This window comes from Falco biarmicus, chromosome 2, assembly GCF_023638135.1.
Source record: "Falco biarmicus isolate bFalBia1 chromosome 2, bFalBia1.pri, whole genome shotgun sequence".
In the NCBI taxonomy this organism is placed as follows: domain Eukaryota; kingdom Metazoa; phylum Chordata; class Aves; order Falconiformes; family Falconidae; genus Falco; species Falco biarmicus.
In genome coordinates this window covers 2033652-2051044 of record NC_079289.1, presented here as the reverse complement: position 1 = coordinate 2051044, position 17393 = coordinate 2033652, and the positions used below count along the sequence as shown (strand labels likewise).

At 41.5% G+C, this 17393-nt stretch overlaps 1 protein-coding gene across 3 annotated transcripts in view; it reads right to left on the bottom strand.

Annotated features, from left to right (window-relative positions):
* Positions 1–17393, bottom strand: part of FCHSD2 (FCH and double SH3 domains 2) — a 163538-nt gene that overhangs the window by 11394 nt on the left and 134751 nt on the right. For all 3 annotated transcript variants that reach the window (XM_056327911.1, XM_056327913.1, XM_056327910.1), the window contains exons 11-13: positions 17154–17270; positions 15160–15264; positions 1328–1489 (exon numbers count right to left, since the gene is read on the bottom strand). In XM_056327911.1, the coding sequence (XP_056183886.1) occupies positions 1328–1489; positions 15160–15264; positions 17154–17270 (384 nt within the window). The remainder of the gene's footprint in view (positions 1–1327; positions 1490–15159; positions 15265–17153; positions 17271–17393) is intronic.

Here is a 17393-nt window from a genome sequence, read left to right as displayed (position 1 = left end):
TATGTAAACACGCACAGAAAATCCAAAATTTGTTTGAGGCAAATTAACCAAACCTTCAGGAATTTTTTTTTTATTGGTTGCTGGTGAAAAGCAACAGATTGGTTAGTTTTACTGCCAAAGGTGACAGCTCAGTATCACAAGCCATGTAGGGGAATTAAAAAAAAAAAGGTATTATGAGCTCTTTTAGCCCTCCCTCGTTTCTGAACAGGGTTTCTTGGTTCAGGCAGCTGTTCAATTCAGCCATCGCGATTTATTTTGAAATAAATCATTCTTCGGCAGGAGAGAGGGGAGGAAAATGAGAGTTTGCTTTTTATTCTTTCTTGAATTACATAAAAACATGCTTTCTTCCAAGCTAAACAGATGGGAGATGTCTCTGGCCTGTTTTTCAAACCAGCTATAGAAACTACAAATGCAATTAGTCTTACGTACAACTGAGTAAAAACCCATTACCAATCTTCCACTGATCCATAAAGTTTCTTTTTGGTTCAATCTTGGGTATATTTTCAAAAGAGTTAGCGTGACTTTGGACACAGCAAGACATATTCATGCCATTGGAATTCAACAGTTTAAGAAGTTACCAACTTTTTGGATGAAATGCAGTAGTGATCAAGTTTGTGGTTTGTTCCAATTTAACCTCTTTACTGCTTTAAGTGTCACTATTCATACATAAAATGTCAAATATCTTCTGTATCTCAAATAACAGGGCAGTAACTTGCAGGTGAATAGTGGCAACATCCGCGCCTATGACGAATCTTTGAGGGCAACATCTAACGCTGCTCACAGGAAGGGACAGCCCATTTTCCAAGGCCTTAAGCTGATTTTGAATGAATTAAATTGTCTTCTCAAATATCAAAATCAATTTGGAAAACAGGCTTTGCTCTCCTGATGACTTTCACTGTGATCTCTACATAAACAGCTCTAAGAGGTGATGTAGAGTCTACAGTAGTTTTTTAAACATTTGGAAGAATAAAGCCTTTCATGCAAGTATCCAGGATAATACTGTAAACAAGGAAACTTCAAAGAAACATGCCGACATTTTTCTTTTCAGGTGACGGCAAATAAATGTTATGGCACTTATCCAAGGTTTGAAACATCCATCTAAAGTAAACTCAGCAACAGAACCCTGAAATCCTTTTCTTCGTTTGTTTTTTTTTTGCATGAAATTCAGACACATGCTTCACCCATGTAAAGCTACAAGACTTTTCCTGTTAGCTAACAACCAACCAAATATTATCAGTTTTGGTTTATATTCATGATTAAGTTCAGAGTTGCTACTAGGAAAGAGCCACGTGGAAATGAGGTGGGGTTTACACCTTGGAAACCGTACCAGGTGGGAAGAGCCGTTGTTGGTCACCGAAGGCAGGCTGGCCCAGCGTTCATTTTCCAGTTCTTCCATCACTTGGTTCATTGCACTTTTTAGCCACGTATCCACGGACACACCGATCTGCTTCAGCAGATCAAGACGGGCTTCTGCTTTCAGCTTAATTATCTGCAGAAATAAACATGCACAAGTTAGAATTCTTTCAAGATTACATTTCACTCCTTGCCACGATTTAAATGTGTTACTTCCTGATCCGCAAATTACTCAGGTGGCTCCAAAAGCTGCTCCACATGGAAATGAGTCCAGTTCTTCATTTCCTTGCCTGCAGGAATGCAGTGTGAGCCAAGAGACGGGGAATGGTTTTCTGGAGATGTAAAACTACAGGCACGGAAAATTTCACAAGTTGGTGCTTTTAAAATAACATCTATTAGTTTATGCTAACTTTCTATCACTATATTCTAGTGGTTGGTTAGTTTAGATTCTTTTCAAAGTCTGAAAACCTGGCAAAAGCCAGTGCTTCACAGTATTTTTAAAATTAGGAATACTCCTGAGCTGCAGACCCTGGATGCTCTTTTGGCTGGTGCCTAAACTGAATGTGATACACAAATAAATCCCATGTGATACAGTCGCACAAATCCCCCAACCCCCCAAATGAGGCTATTTTCCGTCAGCACTTGCCAGAGATCACAGAAAGCTTATTTGTTATGGAAACAGAGTATCTTAATAACTCCAAAATTAAATAAATATCACACTTCAATGAATAGTTTCATGATTTTTTGTCCTTTGAACAGAATGAAAATTTAGGTTTTCTGACAGCTGGGTTCACTTCAGCATCCTGGCACGCTTTCTGGCCGATGGAGCCAAAGCTTTAACAAATTCATGGCAAACCACCACCCTGATCCAAATTATTTAACAATCTAAACAGAAGGAATGGAAAGAGCAGTATGAAGAAATTCAGAATTTCAAGAAATGCCAAATTTAGAACTTCCAGAAAAGAAGAATTTCAAGAAAAGCAAAGGAGAATTTCAAAGATGTCATCAAGAAGTGGGGGGCAACCCTAGGAACAGAACCAAGGATAGTTATGGCCAGTCCAGCCCTATCATCCCCCCCGTGGCACTTGGTCACCAGAGGGACAAAACCCAAGTGATTTACCAAAGGTCCTTCAGTAAGTCACTGATGGAGACTCAGAATCCCACTGAATCACCCTGGAGTTTTTCCTGCATTTCCTTTCACAGCATTGCTCTTTCTTAGCAAGTTACTGTGCAGGCAGCAAATTCTCATCTCCTTTCTTGCCTTTCAGCCCTTTCCACGGGGATCAGAAGCACCTTATTCAGCCCTACTGCCTGTACTGACAAATCAAACTGACAGCAGCCCCGACAAGCAAGCCCAGCAAAAATAGATGGCTCTAAGCAAAAATTAGAGGGAAATTACTTTTTCTGTAGTGGCCAAAGCACGCTAGACTATGTAAGAACATATGTACAGTGAACTAACATGCCAACTGGTGCTACGTACATTTTTATCTCTGTTACATATATCCTAACTGTATACAAAATTTTGTGTGGAGCTCAAATGATACTCATTTTTTTCTTGGTATTGACATGCCGCTGCACTTTACTATTATCTTTCTATTAAGAAAAGTCAGAAAACAGATGACTGTAACTTTCATTCAGCTGAACCCCCAAACATAGATCCATTTTCATTTTAAAAACTATTTGCAAGTGACTTTTAAACCTGTTTCAAACAAAAAACTACTTTTGAGAGATATTGGGTTTCACTCCATTTAGAAGAAACGTGATTTTTAACATGTAGCTAAGTTATTAAGAGTAAAATCTATTATGTAAAATGTGTCTTTGTATGGATACAGGTGTATGCACACTCTCCCGCACAATTGGGTATGGAGACTGAAGGGTCGGATGAGTTTGAGAAGTATTTCCCATGACAAAAGCCAAAGTCACTTAGCCAAGTGAAGTTTTGCACTTCTCCGTGCAAACAGGCTTCAGGTGAATGATTAACGTGTCTTGTGAACACCGTTCATATAGGCGAGAAAATAAGGAAAAAAGTAATATATATTAATGCACATCACACTACTTCCATCAAGATTCAGAAAATAGTGATTTAAAAGGAATAAAGAGCCCAAAGACTGATCCACACATCAGCATTTCCATTTGAAAGGCAGACTCTTTCAGTTCAACTGCAGCACAAAGCATCTTCTGAAAACCCCGTAAGTTAGTACGGCCCAGCCCCAGCCTGAAATTTGTAAATATTTACAAAAGCAATACCTATGAAAAGATCTGAAATCAGAAGTGTGAGATGGTGTTAACAGTTTTGAGTTCCAGGGGTGAATGGAGTAGGCATTTCATTTGTCTTAGAGAGGCAATACCTCTCACTTGTTGTTTTTCCTTTTGTCCCTGCTCATATTAGTTTGTATATTTTAAAGCTGTAAGAACATGGAAACAATAATAGTTTTAATTAAGCATTAACCTTTTCTTTGGAAAAAATCGTTTTAGGAACACCTACCAAATTGAGAAGTGGATTTCTCACTGTATCAGGCTAAACAGAGAACACACTTTTAAACCAAAGATGTTAGCACAGAAGGGCTGCACCGAAAAAGCTGAATCCAGGGATGCCGATTTCTGCACATGAACACACACCTCTCCTGGTAACAAGTATTCGAGATTTTGAACAAAACCACTTTCTAACCACATCTCCTTTGGAAGAAGGGGAGCTGAGCGGCTCTGCAGCCCCCAGGGAAGATGAGCGCTGATCCTGCCTCTTACCTGGATGCTCCTACACCCAAGATAACACCCTGCTAGCCCGACGTTCGAGCACGGTCAGCTCCAGCCTGGCCTGGCAGCTGCGTGCGAGCAGGCAGCTCAGACAGCTGTAGCGTGGCAGCCACCTCGCCAGAGGCAGCTGACTCAGCCGGGATGGGGTTGTGGCACCGGTAAGGCACGGGTAGGTTACCGGCTTCAGTGGAACACATCACCCTCTTACCGCTTTTTTGGAAACTGTGATAGATTGACTTCATGCAGGTCGATGCAAGCCATTTGCTTTAGCTTGTTAATGAGAAACTCTGCATTTTATCATGTTGCCAAGCTGAGGTTCCTCTGCGTACATATATACACACACTCATAAAGTAGCCATTCCCTAATCTGCCTTTATATTCTGACATTGTCTTACGAGGACCTTCCATATACCTTCAACAAAAGTTGCCTAGGAAATGATCAGCCTAGTTGTTCTGCTGCTTCACCTCGTTATGCAATTTCCAATTAGCTTGAGTTATGCAACAGCAATAAACATTAGTCTAGGCATGCTATAAACATTTGTCGTTCATATTAGTACTCAGTCTGCTGTAAACCACGTTGTTTGTACAAACTTGTTAGCTAAAATAAACAAGCTGCTCCACGATCCTTGACTGTACTTGCTAAGGGTCAGACATGAGCTTTTAATTCAAGGTACCCAGCAAATCCAGCTGAGTTACCCCATTCTATTTACACATTGTAGGCTTAATATTCAACAAATGTTTGTTCCAAACCACAAATGTTTTGAGTTTCATTCCATTGCAGACAAGCCATAAAAGTACTTACAGTATTAGGTCAGGCCTGCACTTGAAAGATGCAGAATGCTATTTACAAGCATACAGATAAATTTTTACCTAAATAATTATACTGGTAGACCAGGGTTAACAGCTTCCTACCTATAGAAAAATAACACAACCAAACCCCAACAAACCAGACAGTAGTATAACTTATTCCGCCGCTGACACAGGAACAGCTACATGATTAGAAATACAAGCACTTCATTCAACTACCACTATGTCTAAATTAGCTGGGGTTTGATGCTTTCATTGTGTCACAATAAAATGTTAACTAAGAGGGAAAAAAGGGATCACCTGGAGGAAATACTGGTGTTTTCACCAGCACCAAGCTATGCACCAAGCTTTTCTGTATGTGTCCCAAAGCACAACGTAGGTTCTTCCCTTTGGCAGGTGAGGTTTCTGCCAGCTGGAGTCCTCACTTCATCAAGGAGGGACCCACCTTGCACAAAGGACGTGACTTCAGCTTGCCCAGTCTTCCCTTGCAGTTCCTGACGCGGGAAGGGAGCCAAGGAGTGACACAGTGGCACAGGAAGAGCCGCGGTGCGCTTTCTGACAAACCACAGCTTTGGATGCACTAGCTCTCAACGCCTCGTTCCCTCAAAGACATCCTATATTTCACGTTAAAAACTACACAAGGCTTTAACCGCTGATTTCCCCTCCCAACAAAAGGGTCCCCAGCAGACACACATGCCATACTCCTGACTGAGAGACCTCCACTGGCAGAAGCTCACAGACTGGAAAATTCTTTCAATCAAGTAACCCCTTGATGCATTCCCAGCAATACCAAGTATCTCCAGGAAGGCAGCTGAGTTTCGAAAGCACAGGAACGCTGGAATCCAGCACTCGCTCTGAAATGTCATCGTTATTAAGTCTCACAGTAGGACAAATATTGTCCTATTTAATAGTGAAATTGCTATTTACAATTACTATTTACCAATTACTGTTTTAATAGCTAAAGACTAGGATTATCTTTACCCTGATTTAAAAATCATCAGCCACCCACAAAATTTACAAACAGCTTTCTGGGTGGTTCCTGCTTCTCTGAGCCTTTCTTTTGCCTTAGTTGATGGTAGGTTTTAAGAAGATGAAAGGAAAAAACTCCAAAGTTTTAAAAAATATAAATATTGTTATCTATTTCTCACATACCTATCATTGCTCTACATGGAAGAAGGAACAGTTTTGTTTATTTACTGTTCCAGTCTTAATTAAGTAAAGGCTTTAGACCTACAGCTTGCACAAGATGAAGATAAACAACTGCTTTGGAAGTCATGAAAATTAAATGCAGCAAGATTACATAGTTGTTCTCTGTTCCCAGAAGGAAAAGCGCCTGTAGAAACCCAGCGTTCATGTACATTCCACAAACACCTCAGTTACAAGTCCTTTAAAGTAATTTATAAAAGTGTTGGGGTAAAAAGCAAACACAGACACCCACCAGAGCTGATCTGACGTGGCCCCCTCAGTCTGGATTTTAGACAGAAGTCCTACTTAGGAGCGTGTTCAGATATGAAAATTGGATTAAATTAGAATTGCAAGTAGACCTAAATCATCGGTTGTGAGAACTACTTTATTGCAATGCAGTATTCTAGCGGCAGGAGCAAAATCATTAAGGGGGCTGGACAGCCTTATCTGGCAAACTGTTTTAGCTAAGAAGAAACAACACGGAAAGGTTTTGGCAAAACATTCTGGAAAGATACTATCTTTATTTTTTCCTCTATTTAGAAACATTTTTGTTTAAATTCTAAGCTGTTTTTAATTTTAAAAGGTATTTACATGAAATAATTCTCTTAATTAAAAACAATTTAGCATTTAAATTTTGGGGTACCTGATTTATTTGCACAGTGACAGCTAGAACTAACTATGAGTACAGTAAAAACAAGTGTTGGAATGCCACAAATTTCTCAAAACCCAGCAGAAGCCCTCCCATGCAAACCAGTTTTAAATCGTGGTCCAGTGCTATTAACGTAGGGATGCACAAGCAAATAATCTGTGAAATCCAACTTTCACTGCTTCCTGATGCTTGGGGTGGAAAGACAGCTACGCTGAAACCACCCCAATAACAAAACAAAACAACACCCCCCAAAAAGATACCCTATCCATCGCGACTCACCTAAAATTTTGATCTCTGAGCTCAGCCTTGAGAGGGGAGCCTATCAGTAATTTTAGCTGTGCAGCATTCATCTGCAGTACTGTAAATCAAGACCATGAGATGCCACAGATTTATTAAAAAACCAGTAAGAAAAATACTCTTTCTGCTCTAACCTGTGTTTCCTTTCTCTTTTCTGCAGCAGACACCCCACACTTGCAACCTGGCTAAGGAGCGACCCGAACTAGCGAGGAAACCAGCTAACAAAGGACATTTTTTCAACACAACCCCGAGTGGGCTTTTTATAAGTGTGGGAAGCTTCTAAGCTTCTAGCTTCTGCTATTACAGCAGAGTTAGTTAATTTATATGCTAAATATTCTACACGGAGTTAAATCAAACGAGACCGTTCGGGTGAAGCAAAGAGGAAATGAAACACTGACACAGATAACACGTCTCCAGAGTGAATGCCAAGGCGATGAAAACAGAGGTGAAACTGTTAATGGAGAAGAGCCCACCTGCGTAGCTCCAGCCCAACTGGCAGGCTGATTTTTCCCAAGCTCAAGCACATAAAACCATCAGAGATGCCTAAACACAGAAAGCAGTTGGTGGGGAAGGAGATGGACAGCAGATGAAAGCAGTATCAAAGCATTTTGTACAGTTTAAGAAGTTGTTCCCAGGCTACTGGTAATGGGACTGGAAAGAAAATACCTGAATTCTGTAAGCAGGAAATGAGATGAATATAAAATATATGTATGCAAACCGTTATTAACACATTTTTCTGCAGTCTTGGTAATAAATATTATCATTAATTAATACAGTGGAAGATGCTGTATACATTCCATAGTCAAAAGACTCAGTAAGATTTAACCAGAGGCTGGACTACAGACACCCTCCAAAGCCCATAACCTGAACGACTCTGTGAAACGACACCACACTCAAACCACAGGTTTAAGGAACTGAGCTGGATTTTCAGTGTGAACCAGCTTCAAAAGAACTGAATAATAATAATAAAAAAAAAGACAAAAAGGAGATCTACAAAACAAGCAACGTTAATATTACTGTTGCCCAGACTAATCCCTGGTCCCTTTATCAAAAGATCTGAGAGACAGACTATTCCCCGAAGTCCTACAGAAATTATTCTTCATCTCAGCAACGTTTAAAGTAATGATGACCATTATTTGTGGGATGTTTTCAAATTTACTTATTAATTTGTTTCCATATATAAGGACATCTAGCCTTTATAGTACACAGGGATCTGTAAGATGCATACAGAGTAAATATGGCTCTTCAGTTGACTACATCTTCCAGGAATGTTTACAACTGTATTTCATCATTAGCTTCGAAACATCTCTGTGTTTGTTCCTGCTCCTTCTTCCCCAAAAACACCTTTCTCTGTTAAATGTCCACTAACGAAAAAAGTATCCTTTATTATTATGGTGAATACGTACGACCCAGTGTTCTGAAGACGTCCCTTCTCATTGTTCATACCAGAACAGGCAAGTTTGTAAAAAGATATACTGTGAAATATTGAAGTAGGATCTGAGCATACCGCATGCCATCCAAATTTCTCACTTAAAGCAAGTCCGTGAAAAGTCATTATCAGAAAGTGGGAATTCAGTTCTCATAGGTGGTAGTATAATTTTTGAACACTGCAATCAGAATGATTAAGTGTTTGGATACAGCTGATAAAGTACTAAGACTTGTACATCTTCATAATATCACAATATAGCTTCAAGGCTCTGATGGTGTTCCTCTCAACGACGGTCTCGACTCTGCAGATGTCCTCACTAAACTATTTTTCACCAGAAGAGTTCAAAATTCCTGATCTGTGGATGGCGGCAGCCTCCTTCCAGGCTAGTTCTCAATCTGCCTGGCCGGAAAGACTAACAGCTCCTACGAATCTCCTGCCGAGAAGGCAATCTGTTTATTTAGCACAGCTCTCCCAAGCATATGTTTCCTGAGAAAAGCCAGAGATGGCAGCAAGTGACATTTTACAAATTCAACTTTTTGGGAGTTGCTAGCCTTATTCCATTTCATTTTAGTGAAGCACATGGAATTAGCTTTTCTCACACTGCTTATGAGCAGAGCATGACGCCACTCCTGCAGCTGAAAGGTTCAAGTGGAAGAACGCACAAAGAACAACAGGCTGGAGCGTAGCTACATCTACTTGAGGTGCAGTAGGACCACGTGCAGCACACAATTAATAGATTAGCTCCTAAGATAGAACAGGAGCCCAGCCAGCAAACACAACTGTTATCACAGCACAGTAATAAATATTCATAGCCAAATATAAGGGGAGGGAGAAAACAGCTCTCCATTTACCATTAAAAATGGACCTAAGCTTCTGAACTAATCAAATGAAGTAAACAGCACCATAATGAGTCTTAATCAAATCTTATCTGGTACAAACACTCTCTTGAGAGTTGTAGTTATCCTAATGATGAGACAAAATTCATCCCCCTATAATTAAGTGGAAATAGGATTAATTGCTGCGGAGGCCCCAAGACCTTCTTTGAGCATAGACCTGAGCACAAGTGGGAAATCTCCCATCATCACCGAAAAAATGTCAGCCCCCGGACCAGCTACACTGCTGGGTGAGGCTCACACCGGGCAAACAAAGTATCCGAGTCCTCGGCCTGATGGAGACAAACCAAGATGAGAGGAAGAATTCAAGTAACCCCAGCCTCAGGGGCCAGGATGCAGGCTGAAAGGAGGATTAGAGAAACCAAAGAAATAGCTTCAACTTTTGCTTATTTCTGCAACACAGATCAGTGGAGACAGGAAAATTCTGTATTCAGTAGTTTAAAGATATAGGGAAACAGGCAGTGGAGACATGGGAAGCTGTTTTAAGGCAACTGGCTGAATTAACAGCTGTACAATGCCCAACAACCCTCACTACTGTTGTCACAAAAATGTAAGCTTAAAATACAATTCTGCTTCAGTTACCTGAATCGTTGGGCAAGTGCAAAGGAGCTACAAGAATGGTTTATTTTCTTAAATTAATGAATTTCAAAGGTGTTGACCTCCTTTACAGATGATGCTTGAATCATGCCACCTTTAATTTAAATGAGCACCCTCTGCTCTCAGTGCTTGTCTTCTGGATCTAAGCTCTATGGTGTAGCATTAACCACAGTCAATTTTAGCGCTCAGCCTGTGCTGAAGTTATTATCAGACACATTCCAACATTTCCTTTAAAAACACGTGAGCAAAACAAACAAAAAACCTTTATCAAAACAGAAACTTTCAATTTTTAAGAAGAAAATACGTGTTCTGGTTATCAGTTACAGCCATTGTGTATCATCTGCCATGTATCAATTTTACAGGAGCACTCTAATATAAGCTGTATTTTCCCCCAAACTTTAATCAAGGAGTCTGCTCCCCGAAACATCGCAAGGAAAAACACCTCGTACCCCACGGAGAAAACCATCCAAAATTGCCTGCTCAGCTGTGAAAGTGCCAATCTAAGGTTTTTATGACCAGGCACTGCATCTTGCAGAAGACAAAGAACTTTGCTTCCTCCGATAGGTCTCGATCCTATGCACACTTCTACTGTATGTCTCTGCTGTACCTTCCGATTACGCCTGCTTCCACAGCCACTGCGCTTGTCAGAAAAGACCAAAGCTGGACGTACGGTACAGTCCTCAGTCCCTCTCAGTTGTTAGATTTCAAGGGACTCGGGGTCTCTGAGCAAGAGGGCAATGAGAAGAATACATCTATGCACAATACACCCTGGAGAAACCCCATTACCAAGATATATTGTCTCTAAAAGGTGCTGACTCAGCTCCTGTTGTATTAGACGGCACACAGAGACCAGTTTCTCTTCCGACAGTTAAGCAGGCTGGCGCTGCACCGATGTGTGAAGAATGTAAAATTCTCCAAGGAGAAACATGCAAGTGGAAGTGTCTAGTGACGATTAAATTAGCTTTTCCAGAAGAAACACAACATTTAATTCCAATGAGCTTGCGAAGTTATCTACCCCTTCAGAAAAGATGAAAGAAGAGGAGGAAGACAGCATATTCTCAAAGGAAAAAGCATCAAGGAGCGGGTCAAGAAGCTAAAATGGGATAGAACAACAGGCACGCTACTCCAGAAAGGAAATAAAAAGTATTTCAAGAGAAACGCTCCCCCCAACCTCCCCAACCCGTCCCCTCCCCACCCTCCCGCAAAAAAAAAAAAAAAAGAAAAAAGAAAAAAAAAAGAAGGGAAAACACCTGTGGAATGAGGAATGACCAGACACACTATCTAACACACCACGGGAGGAGAGAATGCGGTGCACATAGACGTGCACACACATGCAACCTACCAATAACATTCAGCAGAACGTCCATGCCTTCGAAGCGCTAGCAGGACACAGACACGATCCTTTAGAGATGGTAAGTGCTCCACGTGCTGCTTTACAGCTACTGCAGGTTGATGGAACCACTGACTTGAGGAAATTGTCTCAAGGTTATGAAATTCATACCCTGCAACCCTTGTCACCTTCCCGATGTGCTATCCTCTACCTGCTTTACTCCGTTAGAATGAGCGGGCGCTTTCCTCATCTGAGACTCGACCATCGTGGCAAGGCACAGCGGTGCATTAACCAATACCTGTTGCAGGCATAAGCAAAGCTGCATTGATCCCTCCCCAGTAAAATAGTTTTTTGGTTTTTTTTAAAACAAAATCAAATCTACATGTTATCATCAAACACTTCCAGACACGGCACCAGAACACATTACTCTTCCTGTCACAAACACAGCAGTATCCACAAAGTTTTGCAGATGGTAAGATTTAATGTGACAAGGTGATAACGAACCAACTAGCGTTAAAGGGCAAATTACTTCGAGCTGTTCACACAGGGTACAGCCATGCACGGTGTCAGGCAAGCGTAAACCACCCTGCCTTCGGTAACAGCTGCAAATGCAAACCCCATAAACCACCCCTTGCATGTTTTGGGGACTTTGTTGTTTTCTGTTTTACTTTATCAATTACATACATCAAAATGACCTTCAGAAAAAATAAACAGAGCCTGTGTAATCTTTCTTTTTCCACTTTCCAAGCCCCCTTTTTCTGAATAACATGGAGGTGCTGAAAAATCTTTCTCCTTCCTAAGCTAGCACCTTCCAATAATTGACTGTTGACTCCTGCCAACTGTCCAGACACCCTTCTCCCCCCCACTTGCTGTCCTGAGAAGGACCTCTTTGAAGGACTGAGCTAACTAAGGGTCTCTTTGCTTTGCTTTTTGCTTGCCAGCTGCAGCTGCTCGACCCAAACACAGCGCAGCGAGGAAGGGGAAGGTACTTCCACAGCTCCCCTGCAGCCTAAATTCGTGGCTGTAGCTTTCTGCACAAATACCATTCCCCGCCCCAACCATCAGTAATTCCAACTTTATCAGTTGCACTTAAGTATGCAGGAATGCTGCCCATGTTTGATTTTCACATACTGAAAAGAATTATGATTGCATTACAATAGAAAATGTTTTTACTCAAAGCTTACCAAGTTTATTCTTCTATGGATCATAAGTGTGCAAAAATCCCTCATCTAATTAACGGCCCTGACATTACTTAACAGCGCAACTTAGAAGAGTGGGGACTAATAAGGGTTGAAGCTAAAAGGAAAGGCCATCCTTAAGTAAAAAAGCTCAACTTCATTCATCTGTTAGCTTCTCTTAAAATAATTCTACACTGTAAATAACTTACGTGGCAACATATACGCAAACACAATGGGGTTTACACAACTACCACTGAAAAACGCAGAGACAACTTCACGTCTCCAAAATACACGCTAGAAAACTTGTATCAAAAGAGGAAGAAGAAAGTCAGCAAAAAACACCCAGCCACTGAGCCTCCTTAAACTCAAGTACTCGGTGTTTTCACTGTATTCTGCAGTAAAATAGGACACGTGTTAAATGTCTGGAGAGAAGGGATGGTTTAACGACAATACACTTGCTAGCACTGGAAAACCATGGAAATAATCATTTGTCTGTATTAGCTGTCTACCAAATACTGTAAAACACATCTCAGAGAAAATTATTCATGCTCTCCACCCCTTTGCAGTACTGTTGGGTGTTTGTAAGGATGCACACACATGACTCCGCATTTGCTCCTCGTTAGATCTGAGAACCGCATGCTGTTACTTCCCCCTTCACCACTTTTATGAATCCCCTTCCTGGCCATGCACTTCTTGCCCAGTTTGTTTCCCAATGGAGCTCTACGCCTCCCTCTGCTTTTGGAAAAGACCCCTACCTCCTACAGCACACTACAGAGTTTATTTCTGATCGCACATCTCTTTTTTTATATATACATATATAAACCTTTCCGCTTCTTGGCACTGCCCTTCTATCCTCAGTTATGTTCTGTGGTTGTGGCCAAGGAAACTTGCAGCTTTGTCTCAAGCTCTTTCAGCTACATCTCTCAGAAAAGTCAACCTTCTGCTGAGCAAAACTTCCCGTGTGCTCTCAGATTCCTTCTTTGCTGCATCTGCATGGACAGTAACTGCTGTGCTATCCCTGCCTTGGTGTTCTCTGTGTCATTCATACGGGACTGTGCCCTAACTTCTATCGTGGAGATCCTCCTTAGCCATTACTATTGCAGCTCTTACTTTCGAAGTTCTAACTTCCCAGAATGTAACAAATCAGAAATACTCATGTCAGTTTTTCTCTCCACCATCTCTGCCAAGGAAATATCATCTTTCTTTGCTCAGCTTCCACTGATTTACTGGGTTCTGTTAATTATGCACTCTTAAGACTTGCAATCACTTAAGTTCCAGGCTGATTTCCTTACCTTTTATAATATTTCATGTGAGAACCTTCTCTGCAACTTCTTGTCCTGATTTTATTTCTTTCTGCTGCTGCTTCTGTCTTTCATTCTCATGCTTTCTGCCCTCGCATATTTAATCATTAACTATATATACACTGAAGTACTTTGGAGTACAGTCTGTTTGAAATAGTTGACTCGGAATCACAGAATGGTTGGGCTGGAAGGGACGTTAAAGACCACCTAGTTCCAACCCCCCTGCCATGGGCAGGGACACCTCCCACCTTCAAGGCCCATCCAACCTGGCCTTGAGCACTGCCAGGGATGGGCATCCTGTGCCACCGCCTCACCGCCAAGAACTTTGTCCTAACACCTAACGTAAATCTCCCTCTTTTAGTTCAAAACCTTTACCCCTTGTCCAAATGCTGCAGGCCCTACTAAAAAGTCTGTTCCCATCTTTCTTATAAGCCCCGTTTAAGTACTAAAAGGCCACTGCATTTTAAAACACTGTTAAGAGAGCATATTCTGAATTTGTTTTAAAAGGAGAGCCTAACATTTATCACACAGTAGGAGGAATAATTTTGCTCTGTATTTTCTAACCTCTTGAACTGTAAATCACATTCCTAATTACACCAGGCACTCCAAATATCTAGCGGTATGAGAAGCACTTAACTGAAACAATTACATTTGCTCTACAGTTTTAATTAAGGAACCCACTCAGCCAAAAACTAATAGATTAGTTCCTGTCCCTTGCAATAGGTTTTTTGAATTGCTGGCCACAGAAACAGTTAACTTTAACCAACCCAACGCTGGCAGTCAAGTATGAAGCTTGGTCTTTTCATGAGCTTTCTTAACCCAGAACAGGTCTCATAAACCTCTGTAACCTTTTCAAAAGGACCCCAGAGTAAAGTAGAAAGATACAAAGTTTATTTAAATTATTTTCCCATCAACATTACAAATCAATATGTGTATCAAAAAATACTAGAACAGAAGGCACATCAGCACGTGGCAGTTGGTTCTAGAAGCCATAAAGCATGAAGACAGAGAGATGATCACCATTTTCTGGTATTAATTCCTTCAAGCAGAAGGAAACTAGTAAACCCGAGGTTGTTTTTAATCCATTTAAGACAAAGCCCCTAAATACAGACATTACAGACCTTTGCACAGTAGTGGGAAATGCAGTAAGTTTAATCACTCTTCATCAGGATTTTTTTTTTTAATATTACTTTCCTAATCTCAAGTCTTTCATTAAGTTGATTCAGTGATTTGAGAAGTATGAAATGAAGGAAAAAAAAAGACATCTGAAAACTACCTCATTTTTGATGCTACAAGCTTACATTTCCACAAACAACATTAAATAGCTGTAATGTAAATCCGTCTGTGGTTAAGAAGCCAAACATGCCAAAATAATTTCCTTACTTACCTCAGCCTTGCGAATACTCTCTCTGGCTTCATCTATTTTCTGCTCCAGTTCTGCTCGGGTTTGCTCAGACATCACAGGCCCATGGCATTCTAGCTCTTCAAGTGTCTGAAAATACACCACAGACGTAGTAAATGTTAGCAAGCCATTTACATGATAAATATTTATGGTAAGTCAGGGAAATTATTGTTTCATTAGATGCTGGGTTGACCAATAGTCATCCATTCCAGGAAAAAAGATGATGACCAAGGGAAAACACAATTTAACAGCACAGTATTTCACATGGAAATTCCACCTAGAGGAACGCTTCAACATCTTCATGAAAACATGATACCGTGGTATGAAGCCACTCATCTGTATGTTGCCAATTACATATTTAAAATGGGTATGTCACTCCACGGTAATGTCAGGATGGAAAAAAAAAAGAGTATCTTAAACATGGAGAGAGAAGTTGCTAATGGTAGTCCTGTTGTAGGGGAAGCCAAGCCAGGTCTCCTGCATTTGCAGGAACACTGTGTCCAGAGGAGGATTTGCAGAATCATGGAAGACAGATGGGAGTTTCTTAGGTTCATGCACATGTATGTTGACTCTACAGATCCAAATGAAAAATAACAAAAGCATGTGCCTGCCCAAATCATCACCAGTTAATCTGCAAATCTGTGTCTGGTTCAGTGACTCTTTATGCATTTTGTGTTAGTCACTGGAGAAAGAGCAGGAGCATCAGGTGGTAGGGCCAGAATCCAGGATGCTCGCTCCCTCCTCTGAGGAGAGTTTTTCCTATCATATTTTGGTCACAAACACTGTTAATACCCCCTGCCAGGTGCTACAACTTCTGGAGTTTTGCTACAGAGTGGCCCAGGTTCAGCAGAAGACAGGTACGACGGTAAACACCTACTGTGGTCTTGTTTCTTGCTCAATGCATCCTCCTGGGCAGTTTGAGGAATGGCTCAAACCTCTAATGTAGGACTAGAAGCCAGGTCTCCCACCTCCTGGGCAGCAGCTCACTGAGTATTACACAATATAGCATCACAGAATCATAGAATCATTTCGGTTGGAAAAGACCTTTCAGATCATTGAGTCCAACCATTAACCTACCACCGCCAAGGCCACCACTGAACCATGTCCCCAAGCGCCACATCTACGTGTATTTTGAACCCCCCCATGGACGGTGCCTGCACCCCGTCCCCGGGCAGCCTGTGCCAGCGCTTGGCCACCCTGTCGGGGAAGACATTTCTCCCAGTGCCCACCCTGAACCTCCCCTGGTGCGGCTGGAGGCCGTTCCCTCCTGTCCTGCCGCTGGTTCCTTGGGAGCAGAGACCGACCCCCCTCGCTGCAGCCTCCTGCCAGGCAGCTGTAGGGAGCCAGAAGGGCCCCCCTGAGCCCCCTTTTCTCCGGGCTGAGCCCCCCCAGCTCCCCCCGCCCCCCCCCCGAGCTGTGCCGCAGCCCCTTCCCTTACCTGAAGACCCAGTTAGGACAGCCAAATAAAGCCCTAGGTTCTTCTATGCTGAGCCACATACATAGAAATTAATTTATCAACACACACTTAATTTTGTGTCTTCATGTTAGATTTAACTGTGCATTACTCATGGGTTTTCCTAGTGTTGAAAGACTTTTGATCTCCAAATGAATAAATTATTTTTTTCTATGGGTAACATATACATGATATAGTGGAGATAAGGGAATCCCTGAAACTAGTTCAAACAGAGGCAGGCTGTGTAGAATAAAGGAAGGTCTGTATATTATTTGCAGCAAAGTAGAAGCTGTAACTTCAGATTTATATGGGAATAACAAAACGTACTGATAAACCAAAAAGTTAGAGGAGCTGCTAATCTGGCAGTTTGAGTGTATTGTATCAAGAAAGGCTATGATGAAAATGGCAGGTTGCCTGGAGAGGTAAAATGACAAAACCAATTCCTCAGTGCTTGCAACCGCTCCTCTTTCATTTGGTGGGGAGCTGCAACAAATAAAATCTGTAATTGAATGTTTTCCTAACCTACCCGCTGGCTGTGGACGATGTTTTTGTGCTCACGGGCTACCCGGGTAGCCCATTTCCGAGCCTCCTTGTTGAGGCTGTGCTCTTCAGTCGTTCCAGTTTCTGATTCCAGTTGTCGACTCTGCAACAGAAACAACGGGAGAACGAGTCATGACATAAACCTGAGGCTACCTCTGTAGATATGACAGTATTTAGTTATAGGATAACTTTATATCATATTTATCAGCCTGGGATCTTGTTTCAT